Source organism: Condylostylus longicornis, unplaced genomic scaffold (genome assembly GCF_029603195.1).
Source record: "Condylostylus longicornis isolate FDR11 unplaced genomic scaffold, ASM2960319v2 ptg000010l, whole genome shotgun sequence".
Classification (NCBI taxonomy): Eukaryota; Metazoa; Arthropoda; class Insecta; order Diptera; family Dolichopodidae; genus Condylostylus; species Condylostylus longicornis.
Genome location: NW_026577979.1, coordinates 7,389,679 through 7,407,798, shown reverse-complemented (window position 1 = coordinate 7,407,798; position 18,120 = coordinate 7,389,679). Strand labels below are relative to the sequence as shown.

Genomic DNA, 18,120 nt, shown 5'->3' with positions numbered 1-18,120 from the left:
TTCATTTAAAAATTAAAAAATAAATAAGAATTTCAATAAAATTAATTAAATACATTAATACATTTCACAAAATAAAGGTCATATTTAATTGTCTTTTTTAAAAAATATGTCTAAGCTTAATTGCTTTGATAATTTTCTCTTCTCCTTTAAGAGTTCTATGTAGGGTGATAAAGTATTCATTACTCCTCGTTTTATAGCACAAGACCTTTCAAAATTGGGATCATTTTCACATAAATCTTCTAAAGCATTTTGGATTATTCCTAGATTATTTTCCAAGCATACTCTCAAAAAAACAATATAATCTCTCTCTTAAGAATCTTTGAACATGTAATAATTAATTCTTAAGAATTGCGACTGTACTCAAATAAAAATTAATTCATTAGAATTTCGATTATTGTGAAATAAAAAAATTTTTTTTTTAATGTGACAATATAAAATATTTACATTTGGTGATTCCAAGAGATATAATAATTTTTGAAAATTGTTTTTTCAAAAGAGCGTTATAACGAAACAGCGTTAAAAGAGGTAGCGTTAAACGAAGTATGCCTGTATTAGAAAAATATAATTTAATGAATTCAAAATTAAAAAGAAATTATTGAAATTAATATAAAAATTTAACCTCATTAAAATTATACAATATTATCTATGAACTATTATTTTAGTGCCTATTAAATTCTAAAATTATCAAATACATAATAATATATTCTTAGGGTCTTAAAATTTTTAATGAATTTAAAATAAATGATATTAATTTGTAGGGTTTTTTAGTACATAATTATTATGGAAGTGTTATATAACAAGTGAAAAAATTTACGATTTTTTAATGTATAATAAAATTTTTTAAGATTTTGTATTAATTTTACAAATTTTAAATGAAAGCGGTTTGTAAAAATAATTACTTTTTATATGTATATATTATGTCCCATTAATTTTAAATTATATTTAGAAGTTATGTTATATAATTATTAGAAGTTGTAAAATAAGTTTTAAAATATTTTAACAACACGAATATTGTGACATGAATTTTAATTTTAATTTAACCATTTTTATGAAATAATTATTAAAAATTTTTAAAATATGTAAATAAATCGGAAGTTGAGGAAAAGCGTAAATTTAAAATAGTAACATATTAATAAAAAATTAATTTTTTTCTTAGTAAGTACCATTAATTTTTTTTTTTAATATGTATAATTTTAAAGAAAATCCATTCTAAAATATAAAAAAAAAATTAATTCACAAAAGAATGATAAGTAAATTTATGCAAGTAAGTAAGTTTCATAGTAAGTAAGTATATATGTATAATATAAGTTCTTAACGTCTAAATTTATTATCTTATTTTTATTTATATAATTTATTTAATTAATTTATTTTTTTTTTATTATTTGTAAAGTTTTCATTTTTTTTCTTGTTTTAAATTATATTCTTATTTTATTTAAGGCATTGGGAAATGATTTTGTTCGTACATATTACTTTGTCGATTTTTTTGTTGCATTTTTGATAATTCTAATTTTCGATCTGTAATAGCAACAAATGGTAGTCTTTGTTTTTTACCAATATCACCGATACCAACCATACGTGGTGCTTCAACTCGATGATATATAAATGAATTTGTTCTTGATGACCATTTATTATTATCGTTATTATTATTATTATTATTGTTATTATTATTTTCTGATGATAATGTTGAATTATCATTATTATTATTATTATTATTGTTATTTTCATTATTACTAAATCTGTTACGATTATTATTATTATTATTATTATAATTTGAAGATGTTATTGGTACAATTCGATTATTTGTTGTAAATAAAGATTTACTTTTACTATTGTCATTATTATTAACAATTGCTGATGGTAAATTTTTAAAACTATTTAAATTTTTATTATCAACAGTATCGTATTCAATTGAATTCTCTTGTGAAAAATCAATATCATCGTCATCATCATCATCATCATTGTTATCGTTATCATTATCAATTGGAAGTTCATTTGTTTTCAACATTTCTTTGTGTTCTAGAACATAGTTTTTTATTGTTGTAGTAGTAGTTATATTTGGTTTTTGGGTTGTTGGTGTTGTTGTCATAGTTGAAGTTCCTATTCTCATATTTGGTATTATTTGATTTTGACCATTACGATTATTTTTGTTACCATTATTACTATAATTTTTATTATTGTTATTTATATTAAAATTAGAATTTTGTTGTAAAGATGTTGAATCATTCATGTATTGATCATCATCATCTGAATTTGTATTTGGTGTATTTGGATTTGCTCGTTGCTCTTCAAATAAATCTTCAATTGTCCATTTTTTATTATGATTTCGATGAATTCTTTCATTTTTAATTTTCTTTTTTGATAATGAATATGATGATGGTTTTATTGTTGTTCGTTGTATAGGATTTAATAATGATGTTGATTGTATTTGTTGTTCTTGTTTATTTGATTGACTTGAAAATATTGATGATGATGATGATGATGGTGGATAGGATTGTGATTTTGATATTGAATGTAATGAAGAAGATGGTAGAGGTTGTGCTGATTGTGGTGATATTGTTCCTTCAAGTAAATCTTGTAATTGTTTAGTACGTCTATTGTATTTTTTAATATATGGCGGTAAGTCATCAATGTAGTCATTTTGTTCAGATGGTAATTGATATTGAGATCGTGACAAATTGGGCCATTTCTTTGTATGATGTTTCATTTTATTAATATTATGATTATGCTGATGATGATGATGATGTTGTATATTATTATATTGATGATAACGATTGTGTAAATGATGCAAACGATGATATCTTTGTTGGTGTAATTGCTCTGTTGGATAACGTTGATTTCTTAAATGTTGATGCTGCTGATGTTGTTGTTGATGATGATGGTGATGATGGTGATGATGATTATTATGATTATATTGATGATGATTAATATTATGATATCTATTATGAAATTTTTCGTTTTTTTGATATAACGGAATTATATCATCATCCTTGTCTTCTGATGTTATTACTGGATTATCGTCTAATGTTCTAATTTTATCTTCAGTATATTGTGATTGATGTTGATCATATGTTGGTTTAATATTGTTGTGCGTTGATATTGAAATTTCTTTATCTTCATTATTTGTGTTCAATTGATTGTGTCTCAGAAAGCTCTCAAAATCTTTGAATTTTAGTGTCTTTTTATGTTTATTTATATTACTGTTATTAAAATTATTTACATTGCTGCCTTTTCTTTGATGTATTTTATGCTTGTCGAAATTGGATTGAACTAAAATGAAATTAAGGGAAAAAAATGTAAATACAAAAAGAAAGAATTTTATTAAAAAGGATATAAATTTTATGTGAAATCAGATGAAATTACATACATGTTTGTGAAAAAATGTTGCATAAATTTAATAATTAACTATCGAACAATAAAATTCATAACATAAAAAAAAATTTGTAAATAAAAAGAAATTTACAATGGATGTTATACAATATTTTTGAATCAATTTTACGAACATATCAATATATAGAACGGATTTGTCTACATTTACATTTAAAAAGGATAATCAAATACATTATGATATCAAATATAAATACAAAAATTCAATTATATTTGAGTACCATACTCAATAATAGATATTTTTGGAAGAAAATCGGAAAGGACCATTCCAATATATATAAATAATTACGTAACTCTTTTAATTATAATCTAAAAAAAAGAATTCTTCTTGATTTAGGGAGTTCTTCTTGATATACAAAACATATATATTAGATATTAAGGAATATCTCCAGTAAAATATAATTTATTAAAGAACTTTGTCTTAGTTAATTCAGATATTTTCTCGACGGAACAAGTTTATATAAAATTTAAATGAAAAATTTTAATATTTTTTGATTTTATATGTGCAAAATTAAGTATTTAAAGGTTAAGTTAATTTGATTCATATCGCAAATAAAAGTTAAACTAAGAAACTTGTAAATGATGTTATTACTTTTTTAATATCTTTTAATATCTAATGGGGTACTCAAAATTGAGCTCTATGTACCAGGACGTATAAACAAGTTTACAATGTTTTGTAGTAATGGATCACTTTTTATCACATTAGAATTACTATAAAAAATAAAGTATGAAAGTTCTATGTGATTCAAGTTATATGAGTATAATTATAGCTGAAATAAGTAACCTCTTATAAATTTTCAGTTGAATGAATTAAATGTTACTCGTATTTTACAGAAGCGATACAAAAAAACAATACAAAGTTTAATTTGAAATCTACTATTTTTAAATGATAGAAAGTAATTAATAATTCTAAATTATTATGATAATGGCGAAACTTTTTGTCTTTCTTGTAGATATTTGAAATTATGTGGCAACTTTGACTAGATCCTTTATATAAAACAAAACCAAATTGGTTTTAGTTAGAAGTAAGATATTTTCTTAACAAAACAATTAATAATCTAATATTTTTCAAATCAAATTTTGCCTAAATTTACCTCTAGTGGATTTTATAATAGTAAAAAATTTCAACATATTTTTTTATTATAAAATTGAAAACTAAGATTTCGTACATAAAATTAAGTGAAATATTTCATCTTACTATTGTTTAAATAATTTAAGCGAGTAATTATTATAAAATAAGAAACAAAATGGATCTCACAGAAGGGTTCGAAATTATTACTTTTTAAAATAAATAACTTTTAAAATATTCATAATAAATTTTATATATGCCAATGGGTACAAAAAATTTCATGCATATGGTAACTATACCGTTAATATACAAAAAAAAAACAAAACAAAAAGGGTTACAAAATTAAAATGTTATAAAAAAAAAACACTATGTATTTCCATGAACTTACTTTGTCCTCTATGATTTATTAAAAAATTTTCATCAAGATATTTTATTTCATCTACTTTAAAATTTTCAATCGATGATGACAATGATGGTGATGATAATGATGATGTAAATTTATTATGTAAATCTTCTTCACTTTCTGTTCTTCTATCTAGAGAATCGTTAATATTTTCTTGTTCATGTTCCTGTTGTTGTTTTTGTTTTAGTTGCTGTTCATTTTCATTTTCATTATCCTTTTTTATATTATTATTATTATTATTATAACTATTATCGTTATTAATATTTTCATCATAAAATGCTGATAATAATGATGATGATGTTGTTGTTGTTATTAATGCTATTGGCGTTGATGAAGATTTTTCATATTCATATTGCTGATATTGCTGTTTTTGTTGTTGTTGCTGTTGCTGTTGTTGTTCAACTAATTCTTTTTGTTCTATATCCTCTGATTTAAGTTGCACTTGATTACGTCCATTGAGTATACTATAATCTGGATATAGATCTCCTTTATTAAATTTTTGTTCATCTAAATCACTTGAGTTATCATCATCATTATTATTATTATCATCATCATCATCACCATCTAAATTTTCATTATTTTCCTTATCATTATTGTTATTATTTATTTCCGAATTTAAAAATGATGTTTGTGTTTGCACTTCAGCTGAATTGTAAATATTTTCAGGTATCTAAAAATATAAGTCAAAAAAAGAAAAAAAAAAAAGAAAAATAATTAAATAAATTCTTTTAGCTTTTTTTTTCTTTCTAATATTGTAGATGATTTTCAAAATAATTTAAAATTTAAAGTTAAGGCAGAAGGTTTCATAAATAGTTTTTATGAAAAAACTGAATAAAAATTTTTTTAATATTAATTAAAAATAATATAAACTGTAGTTTTTTTGGATTCATGTATATGTATATGTTATGCATGTAAATACATATACGAGAGTCCTTAGGGCTTAAATATTTAATGAAGTAAAACTAAATCTGACATTTTTCTATGACCTTAACATTAATGATTTGCAAAAATATTAATTTTTTTTTACTGAATTTTCTTGGGAATTGGGTTTATATTATACAACAATTTAAATTAAAGTGAAAGTAAACACTTTAAGAATAATTAATATTTTAAAGCATGTACATTGTTGAAACTGAAGAATATTATAATAAAATTGCATTTCGTGTAAATATTTAAGGCAAATTCTTGACAAGTCTGTAATTTACTTATACTTGATGTTTATTGTTCTAAAATTCTTTCACAAATAATATTATAAGTTATAAAATTTTGGAAACTTCAATTTTCCGTCTGTATGAGTCAAATGCCAGTTATAATTGATTGATATTGAAATTTGTAATTGGGGAATTTTCGATACTTTAGATATGCATTTAAAGTTCTAAACTAAGTTTAAATCTGCTTCTTTTGTAATAAAAATTTATCGAATATGCTATGCCACATTTAAAGATTTTATAGGTTCGATTTATTCAACATGCTTTGTATAAGATATAAGTTAAAACTGAATTTTTGATAAGTTAAAACTGAATAAGAATCGATTTTTAAATTTAAAAAAAAGAAATTAGAAATTTTTACTTTGACATTTTCATATTAAGCAAGCAGTAACTTTCAATGTAATTCTCAACTGTGTATAATGTCAAATGTATGAATGAGAGAAGGATTTAATCAAACTAGAAAATATTTTGATATTAAGGTTTTAGGTTGTTAAGCTGAGAATTAATAAAATTTACTGTATTGAAATTGGTATTTTTAAATTGAGTTTAAGCTACTTTTTTTTTAGAAAAATATATTACAAAATGTTTAGGATAATAATTTAACAATAGATTTAGTTCGATTAGTCATACCACAAATACAATAAAAATACTTACCGTTTTTTGAGATTGTAACGTTGAATCGTAATCATTATAAATTTCTGGAATAAAAAAAAATATATATTTATTAAATCCAATATAATCAAAAATGTAAAATCGAATCTATTAATTTATAAATCATCAAAAGTAATTAGTAATACATATTATATTTAGAAAAGTTTGGGATCTGTAAAAATATGAAAATATAAGCATCAAAATATGACAAGACTACAGAGAAAGGGCAGATACGTGGAGTCTCGTAATTATTCCACTTAAAATGTTAATTGGAATATTTCCATAAAATCGAAAGCTTCCACAAAATAACAAAATAATTAAATCTCACTAACCGCTCCACCATACCAGTAATTGGGAGTTATAAGATTTTCTCATTATTACTGTTATTTATTTTTTGTTATTTTTTTATTGAAGGTAAAGCAAAAAACAAAAAAAAGGAAAGCGAACATTTGCACAAACCAACAATGACAATAATAATAATAATAATAATAATATCCCACCAACCACCCCTCCCTGCCCGCACGATGGGAGTCATAAAATTATCTTGTTATTATTATTATTTTTATTTCTTTTTTTTATTTTTTAGTTTTTTATTAGAAAAAAGCAATAAGCAAAAAATTTTTTTTTTATTATTTTATTAAAATTAAAGCAAAAATGCAAAAAGAGGAAGTGAAAATTTGCACAAAGCAATAATAAATATAACATAATAATAATAACATCCCACCAACCACCCCTCCCTGCCCACACGTTGGGGGTCATAAAATTATCTTGTTATTATTATTATTTTTAATTTTTTTTTATTTTTTATTTTTTTGTTAAAAGCAAAGCAATAAGCAAAAAATTTCTTTTTTATTATTTTATTAAAATCCAAGCAAAAATGCAAAAAGGGGAAGCGAAAATTTGCACAAAGCAATAATAAATATAATATAATAATAATAACATCCCACCAACCACCCCTCCCTGCCCGCACGTTGGAAGTCAATAAAATTATCTTGTTATTATTATTTTTAATTTTTTTTTTATTTTTTATTTTTTTGTTAAAAGCAAACCAATAAGCAAAAAAATGTTTTTTATTATATTTTTATTAAAATCAAAGCAAAAATGCGAAAAGGGGAAGCGAAAATTTGCACAAAGCAATAATAAATATAACATAATAATAATAACATCCCACCAACCACCCCTCCCTGCCCGCACGTTGGGAGTCATAAAATTATCTTGTTATTATTATTATTTTTAATTTTTTTTGTTTTTTATTTTTTTGTTAAAAGCAAAGCAATAAGCAAAAAAGTTTTTTTTGTTATATTTTTATTGAAATCAAAGCAAAAATGCAAAAAGAGGAAGCGAAAATTTGCACAAAGCAAAATAAATATAATATAATAATAATTACAACCCCCTTCCTACCCACACCAGCATGATAGTTCGTGGGTTATTATTATTATTTTTTTTTATTTTTATTAATAGCAAAGCATTAAGCAAAATATTTTTTTTAATTTTTTATTTTATTATTAAAAGCAAAATATTTTTTTTGTCAATTTGTTTTTTAAACAAAGCAATTAAGAAAAAAAATTAAGTCAAACATTTTTTAAATCAAAAAAGCACAAAAATATAAAAAAAAAGAAATCAAAATGAAAAACAGAAAAAGAATGCGAAAAAGAGGCATTCTTTTGGGAAAAATCCTGAACCCCCTAAAAGAACGTTTGGGGTTCATCATTCTTGGGAGATAGAAGTCTACCAAATTACGAAGACGCGCACAACGACGATTTTCTTTGCCGAATTTCTTTTCAGCAATGAAAGCTGGTTTCGGTGCGAAAGGAGGATAAATGTAGGGATCGGAGTCCCTTCCCCTTCTACGACCAATATGGCAATTCCGGCAATCTGAAAAACGATTCCGCTCCAGATCGTCAGTCATCAAAAACGTTGGCTCCTCGTCTTCTTCCACGTTTTGGAGGGACTCCAACGCCTTTGCGATCTTCGGACCATAGTCGATAAGCAGAGCCAAAAGAAACCGAAGGCTTGCTTTCATTGCGAAAAGCGTCCAGAATATTGCTTTCATGTTGTTTTCTTTTCTTAAGAAAAAAAGAAAAAAACAATTTTACATAGAACTCAAAACGAACAAAAAAAGTCAAGGAAAACAATTTATTTTATAGCAAAAATTTATTTAAAATAAAATTTATATATTCAAAATTTTTTCAAAAAAAAAAATTATCCGCATGAATATATAAATTTTTATTTATTTTAAATTATGAAGCATTACCTTCAATCGCTTTCCTTCTAATGAAAATTTTCAAAATCAAATTTCTATTTATACTTTTTTTCGATTCTAAAAATGTTTAAAAATTTACTACGATCAAAAATTTTTGTTTTAAAAAAAGTTTTTTTGTTAAATGAAGAGTTTAATGCTTATGGGAAATTGTGTTTCAATATCAAAGTAAGTTCGAAAATTTAAAAGACTTCATGAGTGTCAATTGGTGGTAATATATTTTTTTTGTAAGTTCATTTTATAAAAATAAAATCCAATTTTATAAATTTAAAATTATTTCCAATTGTTTTGAAAAGGACTTTCAAAATATATTTGGAGGTTTGTATTGCACAGTTTTGGAGTTATTTAAATAATAATCCATAAGAAAAAATTAAAGAAGATAAGGAAGCACAAACCAATCAGATTTTTTCAGAAAAATTGAAAAATTATTTTTTTACATGTGAAATATCTAAAACAATAGTGCAATTTAATTGTGCGAGTTTTCCATATGTGTTAATTCAATATAATTGGTTTTAAAAAACTTAAAATTTAAAATGTATTTGTTTACGTACATACATATGTATAAATTTTTATTACATTTCAAAAACTCTGAAAAAAGCTGTAAAGATGTATTCGATAGCTAGTATGAACTAAAAAATCATTTGATTTATTAAAATGTTGTGAATGTCTTGACAAAAAATTTTAAGCAATATTTTTGCTACCAATTTGTTCAAGGATTTTAAACAACATGTAAAAAGGTGTATGAATTTCAAATTAATTAATATTTTAAATTATTTGGGAGAAGTTTCAACAATTTCGTGTTCATAAGATATGCATAATTTATATTTGAAACATATTGAAATGGAATATACATAGCCATGTAAATATTCCTATACGTTTCTATATTTACTATTGGTTTCTTAATATTTACGAGTATCAATATTTATTAAGAATTAATTTGTTTGTAAAGTGTGAATATTAATTATTTTATTTTGCTTGTTTTATTCGTACGTAGCTTTGTGATTATTCAGAAAAAAGAGTATTAAGGAAAGGATATTGTATCGATGAAAAATAAAGAATTTACAAAAAAATTTTGAATTTTAAATCGTAATGAATTAGTTAAATAATTGATTTTCTAAATCAGAGTGAGTTAATGTTAAAAATTACACGGTTTAAATAAAATTATGAGTGAACATAAAGTGAATATATAAACAATAATAATTTTAAAATTTACATTTCAATTTTAAGTAAATGCCTTGGGAGAGGATCCTATTTAATAGAGGAATATTTTTTTAAAATTTTATTTTACTATACAGTAAATAAATCTAATTTAAGTTGAAATTAATTAATTAAATACAAAAGTCGTATATCATAACAGATTAAAAATTTTATTTATAAGGACCCCTTCTTTGGTTTGGCACAATTATTATTAATATATTTGTAATAAATTTGAATAATAAAAATGTTCTCAATTTATATTAAACCAAATATTTCAAATTAATTGTATTTAAATATTATTCATCTAAAGAACAATTACTTAAAGTATTCATTATTCACCTAAAGTAAAAACCTCTGCAAGCTCAAATTTTCCTAGTTTGATTAAAAGCGATTTAGGAATTTTGTAATATGCCTTTGCTACAACACTATTAAGATTTTGTGCAAATTTTTTAATTCATTTATTCAAGGGTAATAAATTTTGAAAAAAATAAAAGGAAATTATATTATTATTTATTTTGAACGAATATTTCATAACTAAAATGACGTTTTTAATCTTACAAGTTACAGTCTGACGCAAAGAAACTTTTTATGCTGTAAATTAACAGTTTAGATCTAAAACGATATTGTCGTTTCAACGAAGTTTAACGATTATATTAAGGTTTATAAAAATAATTCAAGTGAGTAATTTTAGAAAAAACGATTTCGAAATTATCGAGAAGACACAATTTAGGTCTAACATTGATACACTCTACTATTAATTTGGTGATTTGCTATCCCTTGATTCGGCATTACATAGCATTGTTATTAAGCCCCCAGTCAAGTCACATTGTTAATGTGTCAATAAATTAGTTAAAAAAATTCCCACTTTATCACACATTTATTAGAGTTTTACTTGAACAGAAATTGAAGTAATTACATTTATTCAAGCCATAGCTTCTTAAAATATATAAATTTATTTCATATAATAATAAAATTATTTAATTTCAAATATTTAAATCCAGATAATATGCAATTCAAAATATTTAACCATACTTATATATATTAGATTTTATAACCAATTCTTGGTTATATAAAACATAATAAATTTTCCCTATCTACAATTAAAAATTTCACTGATCTCCAAAATGTTTGAATTACTTATGAGGTGGAAATTTAATTTTTTTTTTCCAAAAAGTGCCTGTAAAACCTAAAATATAAGTTTCGGATTACAATCCAACTATAATCATATTAAAAATTTATTATATAGAGTACAAGAAATAAGTTATAAATGCATGTAATCATAGTGTAATTATTTTATTATTGAATCAGATAAATGAATTTCGGTTAGAATTTGGTTCTAATAATAGACTTCTAAAATATTTTTTTATTATCATTATATAATTTTATAGTAGAATTGTGTTTTTGCCTAAATTGTATTTACTAAATCCACTTTAAAATTAAAATAAAGTTGGGTCAAACCAATGGTTTGTATTGTAGCACTTTTCCCTTCAACAAGTGAAAATTGTGCTTTTAAATGCAGTCTATGTATACCTATCACCAGGCGCGGTTCTGATGTATTCGTCGCCCTAAGCGGTTCCTAAAAAGTGCGCCCCCCCCCCCTTCAACCTTTTCACCTATTTTATTACTGTGAACAAAATTTAATAGGCATTGCACATTGTGCATCATAAAGCAGTTTCTTGTAACCTTATTGTGCTGAATTATAGAATTAAAGTCTGGAACTAAACTTTCAATTTTTTGTTTTATAAATTCAAAAACAAGGTAATTTATTTAACTGTACGTTTTTTTATGAAGTTATGATCAGATTTATATCAATCACTTAAACTTGATTTTTTGATTTTAACAACCAAAAAATTTACTTTTTGACGTAAGTGAAACTTATTGTAAAAGGTTCTATGAAAATTATATCAAATGAACTTTTTCACAGCTTATTTGAATATGAAAAAAAGTAAAAAATTATTTTTATTTTTATAATTATTTTTATTTTTATTCGTAAAATTTGGCTTTTTATTTCACAAATCGCCTGAGAAATGAAGCAGCGTATAAAAAAAGTTTCGACTTGCATTCAAAAATTTAAGGAAAATCAAAGTTTCGTTCTAAAATTTGTGACATAAAAACTAAGCTTTTCATGTACATAGCTATAAGCTTTTATACTGTTCATTATATTTTTTAGATTTTATTAAAATAAATGCATTTACTGGTATTTATAGGCTCGTGGTTTTGAAATTTCAGAATGTCGTTTTGCTTAACTGTTTTAATTTTGGAGATAAATGTGTGAAGCAAATTATGCGCCATTTCATTTTACTCTTATTTTTTGGATGACTTACACTACATCAATTCAGCATAAAAATTCTTAACATTCACTTGATTATTAAACAACATTTTTTCAATTCAATATAAGTAGTAATTTTAAAATTCATTCAAAATTTTTTGTTGTTAAACAAAAACAAAATATTGGTATACACAATCTCAATATCAAGCTATGCTTTCCATCATTTAAGAATATTGCTCTCATTCTCTTTTTCTAATTTCTTTCTATTCTCATTCTTAATTTGTGTTTTTTTTGTTTTGTTCTTGTTGTTTACTAATGCAATAGTATACAGAAAAGTAATACATTATAATAATGTGTTTGTTTGTTTGGTGAGTGGGCGCCAACTAAGCAAAAATAAAATTTTGCATGTATGAAACAATTTAAATATAATGTGTACGAACGAGTGTAGCCAGGGAGATCACTAAGCATAATAAAAACATTGCTTTGTGATATAATTATATGTGTACGAGCGAGTGTTGATAGGGAGCAATCTCAGCAGAATAAAAATTTTGCTTTATGAGATAATTATATGTGTACGCATGAGTGTTGATCTTATTCATATTAGACAATATAAATTATGTGTACATGTGTATTTTTGAATATTTTTATTTGTTGCGTACATTGCTTCTATATATGTATGTATATTATATGAGACGATTTCACTTATATATATGAACGATTGAATGTATACAGCTGTGTGAAATAATATTCTGTGTTTATAGGCATATACAGTACATAAAAAATAAGAATGAAACAGTAGTGTAGAGTAAAGAAATGTATGAGTAATTTTAATTCTATGAACATTTTTTGTTATATGGTGCAAATAGAAAATATGTGTAGGAACAAAATATTATGTTTGCATGTAGGTAGATTTTATTAAGTTAATTTCGCTATAAATTGATGTATAAAAAAAAACTTGGAATCCTTTTTTTTGGGTGAAAATTTTTTTTTTTTAAATTTAGGGGTTTTTTAAGTTTTCAATGGCGCCCCTATTTTTTATCGCTCATTGCAAATGCATACTTTGCATGTATGATAAATCCGGGGCTGCCTATCACACTATTAAAATTATTTTCATTCATATACAAAACTATTACTAGGATTGCATATATTTAGGATGACGCGTATATGCAGTCTTTGAAATAAAGCAAAAATTAATATAAAGTGGGGTTAACATAACGCTCGATTTTAAGGGTTAATTGTGTTAGTTAAGAAAAATAATTATATTTTTTAATGTCATTGAATTTACCGTTAGCTTTTTGTGTTTATAAAAATTTGGAAAAGCTTGCGGTTTCGGAAATATAAGGTGTCAAAAATTAAAATTTTACGAATTTCAAAAGGCGATAACTTGAGAGGGGGTGGAGATGGAAAAAACTTTTCTTCTAACGAAATGAACTGTTTGTTAATATCTAAAAGCCCCTAAAATTTCAAAGCTCTACAGTATGGGGTCTAGAAGAAAAACGACATCAAAAATTTGGAAAAAAAGGAGTTTAGATAACGGTAAATTTGAACGGCCATTTTGTTTTTATAAAGTTTAACTATAGTATACCGCGCTAGGGGAAGAAAGCCACTGTCTTTCTTCGTTTGCAAAATTTCAAAAATGCTTATGGTTTCATTGCAACAAATATTTGAAAAAGGCCATTTTTAGAGTTTCGGGGGAGTATAACTTCTAGAGGGGGGGAGATAGGTAAAACTTTTGTTCTACGGAAATAAGTTTCTAGTGAAGATCTATGTACATATGAAATTTCAGCTTTCTATATTTAAGGGTGTAGAAGTTTTGTAAACAAAAAAAGTGTCCACGGACGAACGGACGGACGGACGGACGGACAGAGTGAAACTAATAAGCACTTTTTTCAAAAATGTTTTTGGAAAAGTGTTAAAAAATTATAACACTTAAAAAACATAATAAATTTTATATGTAAACGGTAAATTTACTTTTAATCTAACGAAAAAAATTTATGGAAATAACAAATTTCAAGTCAAATGAGCTTGATGTTATGGTTAATTGACCATTTCAAAAAAATTATTAGGGACTGCGAAAAGTGAAAATTCATGTGAGGCAAAACTATTCAATTTAGACTAACAGCACTTAGAGAAGATTTTTTCAAACTTGAATGAGAAAAGAAAAAAATTTCCATTTGGTAAACAAGATTACGACTTGATAAACAATTTTGTTTCGAAACGTCTATGAATCTTTTGCCAAACTAAAGTTTGTTTTACCCCTTGAATCTGTTTCCAAGATCTTAACATTCTTTGCTATAGAAAACATAAATTGTAAACACATATGAATGCAAATTAATTTAGTAAGTGCAGAAAGATTTCCAATCGTGTTGCTATTTTCATTAAAAATCCTTGTTTTATGGTCTATAATATTAAAAGTATATGTTCGTTGTGTATGTTCCAATAAAAAGCAATAAATTGTGTGATAAATTCCTGACTCCAAAATTACAGTAATATCCGGTTTTTATACATTAAATTTCATAAGCTAAAATATTACATTTTTTCGTATTTAATAATAACAAAAATTTTGCGCATTTTAACTACTTCTTTTAAAAAAATTTAAGTATGAATATGAATTATTAATAATGTCTTCTAAACATTTAATATAATTTTATTATTTTAATTAAACTATTAAATTTCTTGTTTTTAAATTAGGTTAGTAAATGCAATTCAGTTAAGGTCTTTCCAATAGGTTTTTACAGTAAATCGCAAAATATTTCAGAGATTTTTAAATTAGGACGTTATAATGGTTAAAAATTTGTACTATAAAATAACAATTTCATTTGGTAGTTGTTTAATTCAAACGAATGGTTCATAGAAGTTCTATAAAATTTTATAATTTAAATGAAATTTAATTTTCAAATAAATAATTTCATTTAATAGTTTTGCTTTCGAAATTCTAAAACTTTGCTGTTTTGTATCATGTGTTGGTAAATTCTAAAATCCTTTATCGTTTTATAGAAATAACCATTGTCTTATATCATTTTGAATATTGTCGATATTTTAATAAACAGTCATTTTCATTTATGACTGCTTATATGTAATTAAAAAATTCTCCATACATTACTGAAATTATTGTGCTAGTATGCAAAATGCTTACTGAAACACTTATGCAAATTAGTTTCATAAAAGGAACAAATAATTAATATTGTTCAATAAATTTCCTTGATTTTTAATACCAATATTTTTTATTCATTAGTTGATTTATTTATTTATTCAAGCATAAAATTGGAAGTGTTTTCCGGTTCCTTTTTATTTTTTTGTTCAAAAATATTTTAATTTAATTGAAAATGTTTTATAAAACTTAATAAAATTGCATAATGAATTTAAATTAGTATTCAAAGATGAAGAAGTAAAAATCAATAAATCTTTTGTGAAATTAATTTGCAATATAAAACTAAAAATCATTTATTATAAATATAAAAATTATTACATTAAGAATAATTAATAACCCTTAACTCCTTTGTCTTGATAATTCCATTGCATAGCAGATTATTGTCGCTCAAAGAAAACTAGAAAATCTATCTTTTGAAATATCTATTTTAGTAGATTTTATAACACTATAACCACTATCAAACAATTTTATGAATTTTATTTTGGTATGTACATGGTATATTCTTGCAATTTATATAAGTAATATTGATTTATGTTGTACTTTGAAATTTTCGTAGCAAAGTCGACTTTAATAAAATATACGCTTGCACATACCAATATCCTAGAAACATATTTTTCAACATTCATTCCAATAAAATACACAAAACTAATTTTAAAATTAAATTTATCAAATTACTATTTATAAAAAAAAAATGAATACTGCGCCTACATTAAATAAATGTTTTTCGAAATAAATTATGAAAACCTTATGTTTATAGCGTGAGCCAATAATTTTTTGATTCAACAATATTTTTTTTTATTTAAATTTATATTTACAGTGAGAATTAATATCAAATTATTTTGAATTTAAATTTAAAATTCTATTTTGTAATTCAGTTGTTGCATTCATTTAATTTCAGAATCAAATCAAATAAAAAAAAAAATCGAAAAAAAAACAAAATTAAATTGATTTTATAAAATTAAAAATGTTAATAAGTTCTTTGAAAAATTTTCTAAAAATTTAATAATGAAATATTAGACTGCTGTGAATTTATAATTAAGCGTCTAAATATATGTATATGTACATATGTACTAATTGGTATATAATTATATAAAAGTATAGGTGTAATTGTGTATTCTATGAGTGTACTTAGATGTTTTGTTTAAATCTATCAATTTTTAATTATTTATAAAAATAATAAAATTCTGCTATTAAAAACATAAATCATTACAAATATAACAGTTATTGAATAATTTAATTTTGTATAGGTCCATATGCACGTGTACATATAGTTAAAATTGTGGTGAATAAAAAATAATAATATTAACACAAGGATTTGAGGAAAATATTGACGTATGCTGTGAGGTGTGATTTTATTTTAGGCATTATATCTATATACATATATATATATATATATATATATATATATATTATTTATTTTAGAAATTTAGAACGCTTATTGCAATTGTATCTGAATACTTTCTATACAGTAGCAAGTTTTTGAAGTACAAAAATGATTTTTTTTTGTGATATTAGAAAAAATTTATTTTAGTACTTAAAAGGTACTAATACTAAATATTTTTTATCGTTGTTAAGTTATTGCTAAAACTATTCAATTTAATTAACTTCATATAGTTAATTTACATATAGCATTATCACATTAATAATAAAACAATTAACTCTCATTAATAATAGGCCGACTTCGAACTACTTTATTGTCAACTATTTTACGAAATAGTGATTACACCTAAAGAATATTTACTATAGAAAGACTACGATAATTTTACGACAATTAAGGAGTGTTTTGCGATTTATCTGAGCCTGTATTTTTAAGGAGATCGTTTATAATAAGTGAGATCTTGTCATCGTTTCGTATTTCACACGTCAACATTTCGACAGAAATGAACTTCACCCAAATGAGAAGAACAGTATATCTACGTTATCTATAGCGAGATGCTGTTGGTTTGCTTATTCAGATAAATTGATCATTATTGGCAAATTTAACACTAAAAATAAAAAAAGCAATTACATTCGGATGTCCGAAATTTCGATAACGTAGCTTTAATAATTTCTGACTTATTTGAAATTCTATGGCAAGTACTCGTACGACTCTTTTGATCACATCTAATATAAATACAGTCCTAGAATTTTTTGTATTAAACTTGTAAAAATTCAAATATACTTTCGTATGGATATGAAAACTTGTCCATGCAAAAATTTTGTGAAATTTTCTTTAAATTCAAATATCTTTGAAATCATTAAGATTTTATATATAAACAAATTTTGCCGGTTTGTGATGACCTTAATGATATTATACATTGGGAAACACCAATTAACGAATCAGTTTGTGTATTGAAAAAATTATAACCTAAAACATATAAGTCTCATTTGTAGCATAATTTTAAAACAAATTACAATACTTTTTCTTGCTTTCAAATAAAAATTTAATTTCTTACGCAAAATAAAATTTCATAAAGTTAAGATCAAAAAGTTAAAACCATAATTTCTAAAATCATATCACTTGTAATTCGAAACGTGCCAATGGTATT

The 18,120-nt window shown here is 23.6% G+C and overlaps 1 protein-coding gene across 1 annotated transcript in view; it reads right to left on the bottom strand.

Annotated features, from left to right (window-relative positions):
• Positions 1 to 1,026: 1,026 nt before the first annotated feature.
• The window catches only part of LOC129618724 (probable cyclin-dependent serine/threonine-protein kinase DDB_G0292550), an 89,005-nt gene continuing 71,911 nt past the window's right edge, over positions 1,027 to 18,120 (bottom strand). Inside the window, exons 2-4 of the mRNA XM_055533672.1 lie at positions 6,719 to 6,762; positions 4,842 to 5,526; positions 1,027 to 3,267 (exon numbers count right to left, since the gene is read on the bottom strand). Of these exons, the coding sequence (XP_055389647.1) occupies positions 1,433 to 3,267; positions 4,842 to 5,526; positions 6,719 to 6,762 (2,564 nt within the window). The 3' untranslated portion in view covers positions 1,027 to 1,432. The remainder of the gene's footprint in view (positions 3,268 to 4,841; positions 5,527 to 6,718; positions 6,763 to 18,120) is intronic.